Source organism: Pan paniscus, chromosome 1 (assembly GCF_029289425.2).
Source record: "Pan paniscus chromosome 1, NHGRI_mPanPan1-v2.0_pri, whole genome shotgun sequence".
Classification (NCBI taxonomy): domain Eukaryota; kingdom Metazoa; phylum Chordata; class Mammalia; order Primates; family Hominidae; genus Pan; species Pan paniscus.
In genome coordinates, this window is record NC_073249.2 from 219,279,829 (window position 1) to 219,287,239 (window position 7,411).

The following is a 7,411-nucleotide window of genomic DNA, read 5'->3' on the forward strand; positions in this document are numbered from 1 at the left end:
GCCGGGGTGACAGAGCAAGACTCCATCTCAAAAAAAAAAATTGTTTTTAATATATATATAATTAATGTGAATTTTGGGTCCAATCTAATGTCCGACATGCTGTCATGTGAGGTGAGAACCCCAAAGGAACAGGCTTCCGGACCACAGAAATTTGAGCAGAGCCCTAAAGGAAGAAGGTACAGGGTCCTCTGGAAATTGGGAGGAGGGAGCCGCTGCAAGCCCCTTGGGAAGCTGGGCTCTTCTCTTCCATATGCCTTCCCTCTTCTGGGCCCTCAGCACGAAGCCCGCACTCAGCAAGGGTTGCCCATAGAGATCCTCCATCAATGATTGCTTCCCACCCGCTGTCCAGGGAGGGTGAACAAAGCCACTGCCTTTGGCCTTTGTGCTTCGCCCCTTCTCCACAAGGAGAGGACAAGGAGGGGAGGAAGAGTTCCGCCTGCCAATCTGGAAGCATCAGAGAGTAATTTTGGAAACAAGAGCTTGACATTATGATGAAAATGAGGCTTTTGTTCATTCTTTGTGTATTTCAGGGCTCCTGGCCACATAAACCTGAGTCCTTTTACAGACAGAGCTTCATTCTCCAATTTGCTACTTTCACCAACCCTATAAAGGACAATTGGTTTTCTTTCTTTTTTTTTTTTTTTCTTTGAGATGGAGTTTTGCTCTTGTTGCCCAGGCTGGGGTGCAATGGCACAATCTTGGCTCACTGCAACCTCTGCCTCCTGAGTTCAAGTGATTCTCCTGCCTCAGCCTCCTGAGTAGCTGGGATTACAGGCATGCACCACCATGCCCAACCAATTTTTGTGTTTTTAGTAGAGACAAGGTTTCACCATGTTGGCCAGGCTAGTCTCGAACTCCTGACCTCAGGTGATCTGCCCGCCTCGGGCTCCCAAAGTGCTGGGATTACAGGCATGAACCACCTCACCAGGCTGGTTTTATTTTCTTGATTGTGCAAGATAAGAAAACTAAGTCCTGTGACCCTTTTACTTTTTTATTTTAAAGAAACGGTCTCGCTCTGTTGCCCAGGGTGGAGTACAGTGGTAATCTCGGCTCACCACAACCTTGACCTCCCAGGCTCAAGTGATCCTCTCACCTCAGCCTCCCGAGTAGCTGGGACTACAGGCACTCACCACCACTCCTGGCTAATGCTTTGATTTTTTGTAGAGATGAAGTCTCACCAAGTTGCCCAGGTTGGTCTCAAACTCTGGCATCAAGTGATCCTCCCACCTCAGCCTCCTAAAGTACTGGGTTTACAGGCATGAGCCACCATGCCTGGCCAAGTCCAGTGACTGTCCTATCGCTGTGTGGCAGGTAGGGAAGTATCTCAACCCAAGCAGGAGTGAGAGAGTGCAGTATCTAAGAAGGATGTGGCCAAGAAACCTGACATCTGGGGGTGTGAGCCCATCTTGGCCATTAGACAGTGCGTGGCCTTGGGTGAGTCCCTCGACCTCCTGAGGCCTCAGACTTCCTGCCTAAAAAATGCCCCCTCCTGGGGTGGTCATGAGGCTCAGAGGAGTCGAGCCAACTTGGAAAATCAGGAGGATGTTCTGCACAAGTAAAGCACAGATTTCAGTTTCCAGGCCGGGCGTGGTGGCTCGTGCCTATAATCCCAGCACTTTGGGGAGGCTGAGGTGGGCAGATAACTTGAGGTCAGGCGTTCCAGATCAGCCTGGCCAACATGGTGAAACCTCGTCTCTACTAAAAATACAAAAAAAATTAGCTGGGCGTGGTGGTGCATGCCTGTAATCCCAGCTACTCAGGAGGCTGAGGCAGGAGAATCACTTGAACCCAGGAGGTGGAGGCTACAGTGAGCTGAGATCACGCCACTGCACTCCAGCCTGGGCAACAGAGTGAGACTCTGTCTCAAAAAAATAAATAAAATTTACAGTTTCTCATATCGGATTCCTGAAGTGGGGCATCCCCACAGCCCTGCTTTTTCTATGTGACCTTCACCTTCTTTCTTGTAGGGATCAGAAAGCCAGATTTCTTCTTAAAACTCTGAGAAACCCTGGTCCTACCTGTCAGGTGCTTTGAGCTGAATAGACTCAATATAGGAAATGTGGAAAAGCTGACCCAAGCTGATGGACAGAAAGCCCCCGTGGGAAGGGTGGCTTCAGCAGCACGGCCTGTCCTGCCTGTCACCTGCTGGGTGGGTTGGGTGAGCTCGGGTAAGAGGATAACGCGGCAGGAAGGGACCAGCAGGGAGTTGAGTCAAAAGACGGATGCTGCCCTCTCTGGAAGAGCCACTAGGTTTCGGGGCCAGTCAGCCTTCATGTTCGACCCTCATGTTCGAGGCCTCCAGCTCTGAGGCCGTGCTCTGTGTCTCTGTGCAAGCCATTCCTGGCACGGACACGTGTCACCTGCCTTCCCCTGCAGGCTGCCCGTGGACTGGAGCCCCTCACCACCCCTTCCTCTTACCTGTGTGGCCATTGTTGACCATGGGGAACTCGCCTGCCTGGGTCTCGTAGCCTGTCAGATTGAGCCCCTTTAAGGAGGGGTTGTACCGCACCTTCGTCCTCTGTAGGTTGATGGGTGACTGTCTCTGGCCCCCACAGGCGGGGTAGTGCTGTGGCCAGTGCGCTTCGTCCAGTGCCCCTTCTAAGACAGGAAAGACACAGTTCAAGGGGCTGCCTGGCCGCGCCCACTCTGGAGGAATCTCACCAGGCCAGAGGCCAGGGCCTGCTGGGCGGGGACCCACGGAGGCACCTTCCAGAAAGCAGAAGCAGGTCCCCCAGAAGGAGGCCAAAAAGACAACGAGGTCAACTCCAAGGACTCTGGTGTTTGGGGGGCTTTGGTGCTAACCTCTAACTTTCCTGTGGCAACTGCTGGCCCTGGGAGCAAGACTTAGTGTTTTGAAATCAATGGAAGTCTTTTTTTTTTTTTTGAGACAGGGTCTCGCTCTGTCACCCAGGTTGGAGTGCAGTGGTGCAATCTTGGCTCACTGCAACCTCTGCCTCCCAGATTCAAGAGATTATCCGGCATCAGCCTCCCGAGTAGCTGGGATTACAGGCATGCACCACCACACCTGGCTAATTTTTGTATTTTTAGTAGAGACGGGGTTTCACCATGTTGGCCAGGCTGATCTCTAACTCCTGACCTCAGGTGATCCACCCACCTTGGCCTCCCAAAGTGCTGGGATTGCAGGCGTGAGCCACCGTGCCCGGCCTGAGAGTCTTTTATACGTAAATTTTTGCTCTCGTTTGACTTATTTCCAGCTGGTGAATGCATGGAGGGATCCTTGGCTTTGCTCTTCCTGTACTGCTCCTGGGGCCTCTTCCTCATTTCCTCCCAAGGGCCCAGTTGTCCTTCCATGCCCCCACCAGGAACACAGCCCCCACCTCCCCATGCTGCAGGAACCCCCCACCACTATTTTCTTGCTCCAGCCCCTTTTATGGATTCCCGTATGGTAAAGACCATCTAGGTGTCTACACTTATGGATTCAGGGAAACTAAGGAAGCATCAGGTTCCAGGACAACCTAGAATGAGTACTTTTTTAAAATTCATAAGGAGAAAGTTTATCTTTTCAGAGAGGGTTGATAATCGTAGGGGACAGAGTAACATAGGTGAGTGATTATCATGGTGACTTGGCTCCCATACAGCTGTGGAGCTTGGAGTCAGCCATGTGACATGGAGAATCCCACCTCTGTTCCCTGTTCGGGGGTAGCTGTGTGGTGAGTACACAGCTTGTTTTAAGACAGGTGTTTGTGGCTGGGCACGGTGGCTCATGCCTGTAATCCCAACACTTTGGGAGGCCGAGGCGGGCAGATCACCTAAGGTTGGGAGCTCGAGACCCACCCTGACAAACATGGAGAAACTCCATCTCTACTAAAAATAAAAAACAATCAGCCGGGTGTGGTGGCACACGCCGTTAATCCCAGCTACTTGAGAGGCTAAGGCAGGAGAATCACTTGAACCCAGGAGGCAGAGGTTGCGGTGAGCCGAGATCACGCCACTGCACTCCAGCCTGGGCAACGAGAGTGAAACTCTCAAAAAAAAAAAAAAAAAAAAAAGGTGTCTGTACTAGGGCCCTCACCGCTTTTTGGTTTGTAATCAAGGCAATTGGCCTGGAGCACAACGCCTTCTCAGAGCAAGATGCTTTGGCCCAGGGCACTGTCAATACTGGAACATCTCTCAGGTTTCCCTGGAAGGCATTTACAAAAGCTGCACTCAAGTTCTCCTGGAGCCCCTAGTAGTTTTCCAGGAAGCCCACTGTCTGAGAGGCTAGGCAGAGCCTGGGAAGGACAAGGACTTCATTGTCTGAATTCTCTCTTCCTTCACCTCTGAACCACCTGCCTGCACTGCTTGGCCAAGTGAAGCAGAATGCCCCAGGCTTCCGAGGCACTGCCATGTGTAAGATCACTGTGCTCAGGAACAGAGCGGTTGTTCAGAGCTGGCTGGACTTTCTGAACCTCCCAGGATGTCCCTAATTCCGTTGCCCTTGACTTAACAGATCATCCCGTTCACCCTGAAGGAATGCTTCCGGAGCAGCTGAACTGGGGCAGACTCTGCAGGAAGCAGATGTTTGTCTCACTTCCTGCATCAGCCAGCGGCCACCAGCCTCCTCATGGGCCCCAATCCATGGTCCCGTATGGAAAGGAGGGGGATGCGGGAAGAAGCTCTCCTCACTGCCCCTGGAAAGGGCTGTTTAGTGTCCACAAAGTCCACAGACACGGCCTTCTAGCTTTGGCTCACATGTGGACCAGAACCCATGTTGAATGCCAGGATTTTGCATTTCACATTTTAAAAGTCTGGTTTGGGGCCTGGCGCGGTGGCTCACGCCTGTAATCCCAGCACTTTGGGAGGCTAAGGTGGGCGGATCACTTGAGGTCAGAAGTTTGAGAACAGCCTGGCCAACGTGGTAAAACCCCATCTCCACTAAAAATACCAAAGTTAGCCAGGCATGGTGATGAGTGCCTGTAATCCCAGCTACTTGGGAGGCTAAGACATAAGAATCGCTTGAAACCAGGAGGCAGAGGTTGCAGTAAGCCGAGATGGCACCACTGAACTCCAGCCTGGGCAACAGAGCAAGACTCTGTCTCAAAAAAAAAAAAAAAAAAAAAAAAAAAAAAAAAAAAAAAACCTCTGGTTTTGGCAGCCCACAGACCAAAGGGAACTGGGTCCTTATGTCAAGATGTTCTGGGTAAACTGCCTATCATGAAATTTCCAAGAAAGAAGGTCTCGCAAACCCCACAGCACCTTCCGTGAGGTTACCGAGAGTCTTTTCTAAGAACTTTGTTTTCCACTTACACGGACCAACAAAGCAAATGGTTTTACAAAGAGAAGCAGTGAGTGTGCTTTTGAACCAGCCAACACCGTGGATGGAAAAAAATTTAAAGCAAAAAGCCTGTAAGTAAATCAGGAGTTTGTGAAGGGGAAAGCTATTTCCTTCTTTTCCTTATTTGAAATTTAAGTTCAGCTTGTTCTCCATACCTTCTGAGACACTGAAAAGGTAACATCTGAAGCCACAATGAGCAGACCCCCAACATATGGCAGGTGGGCTGCCTGGCCATCCTGCGAAATGCCCTAAAGGAGGACTCTTGGCCGGGCGCAATGGCTCGTGCCTGATATCCCAGCCCTTTGGGAGATGGGCAGATCACCTAAGGTCAGGAGTTCGAGACCAGCCTGGACAACATGGTGAAACCCTGTCTCTACTAAAAATACAAAAATTAGCCAGGCATGGTGGCAGGCACCTGTAATCCCAGGTACTCGGGAGGCTGAGGCAGGAGAATCACTTGAACCCGGGAGGCGGAGGTTGCAATGAGCCAACATCACACTACTGTACTCAAGCCTGGGCAACAGAGCAAGACTTTGTCTAAAAAAAAAAAGAAGAAGAAGAAGAAGGGCACTTGTCCTGTTGTAAGGGTGTGAGAGTAACTGGGGGAGCATGCAGAAGCTAGGGGCTTACCTGAGTAGGTCCAGTCAGACCCATGCTGGGCCTGGCCACCCAGCAGGAACAGGGACAGCAGAAGCACCAGGGCCCTCATGGTGCTGCACATCTGGAATGAAGACTGATTCTGGCGAAGCTCTTCTTTTAAAGGCTCAGAAACTGTAAATAACAATTTACAATTGATCCGCCCAGCTGGCTAAACCACCCTTTGCTGCACCCACTAAAACAATAACACCCTCCCCATAACAGCACTTCTGGCTCCGTGCATTGCGCCAGGCAGCCCCAGCACCTGCCTGATCTCCTCCCACATCAATTTCATATCCGGTCAGTCCATGGGTTTGGTTGTTCAGTGTCTTAGGAACACCTGAAGGGCCACACAGTGCAGCCATTGTGGACAGGTGACCGCGGAAATGGGAAAAGGCCCAAGGCAGGGAGAAGCAGGATGAAGGACTTTCCTGGACGTCGGACTTCCCATGCTCTTTCTCCTGACATTAGAGATCTGGGGACTGCTGATGGGATCACCACTGCCTGCAAACCCTGCCCATCTCAGTCATGGACACAAGCCACCGCTGCAGACATGTGGCTGCCCTCAGCCGGGCATCCAGGGAGATGGCCTGGCCTCCATGTTTGGACATTTCACGGTCCTCTCCTTAAACCAGTGGTTGATCCTGGGTCCCAGCTCATGAGCCACATTCCAATGCGTGCCTTTATGCCATTCAAGCTGGTGTGGGCGTCTGCATTTCTACATGGATTTGTTCTGACACCTGCAGGGCGCTTGGGCACACCTAAGCCAATCAGCCAGTTGCCCTCGCAGGATCCATGGATTACCTAATCCTGTGTATTCACTTGGCTAGACGGTCCCTGAAATTAGCTGAAGGAGAAACTTTTGAGTTTATGCCTGCTGACAGGCCAGCGTTTCCCATGCCCTTCCACAAGGTCAAACACAAAGGGTAGCCGGAGCTCCTGCAGGGGGGCTACCGTGCTGCCGGACACAAAGGGCCGCCCCTGCCTTGTTGTGGGGAGCTGAACCCCCTCCTGGCCTAGCTTAACTCATTGTCCACTTGGTCCTGGAATGGCAAACGTCAGCAGGCCTTCACAACAAGGATGTTAGCGGTGAACGTAGGCCTCCCGAATACTTCAAAGACTCCCCACTGTCATTTAATAGGGAACATCAGCTGCTGCAAAGAACTTGCTGGAAACTTCCATTTCTAAAGCTCAAGAGCTGAAAGAATCTCAGAGAGAGAGCAAAGCATGTTCACGGACAAGGATTCTGAAACTAGACAGGATCTGTGCCACCTGCTAACTGTGTGACCATGGGCAACTCAGCGCTCTGTGCCTCAGCTTTCCTTCCTTTTCTTTTTTCTCTTTCTTTCTTCCTTTCTCTCTTTCTTTTCTTTCTCTCTTTCTCTCTTTCTTTCTTTTTTGAGACAGGGTCTCTCTCTGTCATCAGGCTGGAGTGCAATGATACGATTTCAGCTCACTTCTCTTGGACTCAAGCAATCCTCCTGCCTCAGCTTCCCAAGT

General features: G+C 51.3%; 1 protein-coding gene across 1 annotated transcript in view; it reads right to left on the reverse strand.

Moving 5' to 3' along the window:
• CA6 (carbonic anhydrase 6) overlaps positions 1-6,123 on the reverse strand; it is a 28,705-nt gene extending 22,582 nt beyond the window's left edge. Inside the window, 2 exon segments of the mRNA XM_055104228.1 lie at positions 2,419-2,598; positions 5,906-6,123. Of these exon segments, the coding sequence (XP_054960203.1) occupies positions 2,419-2,598; positions 5,906-5,996 (271 nt within the window). The 5' untranslated portion in view covers positions 5,997-6,123.
• Between the last annotated feature and the right edge of the window lie 1,288 nt (positions 6,124-7,411).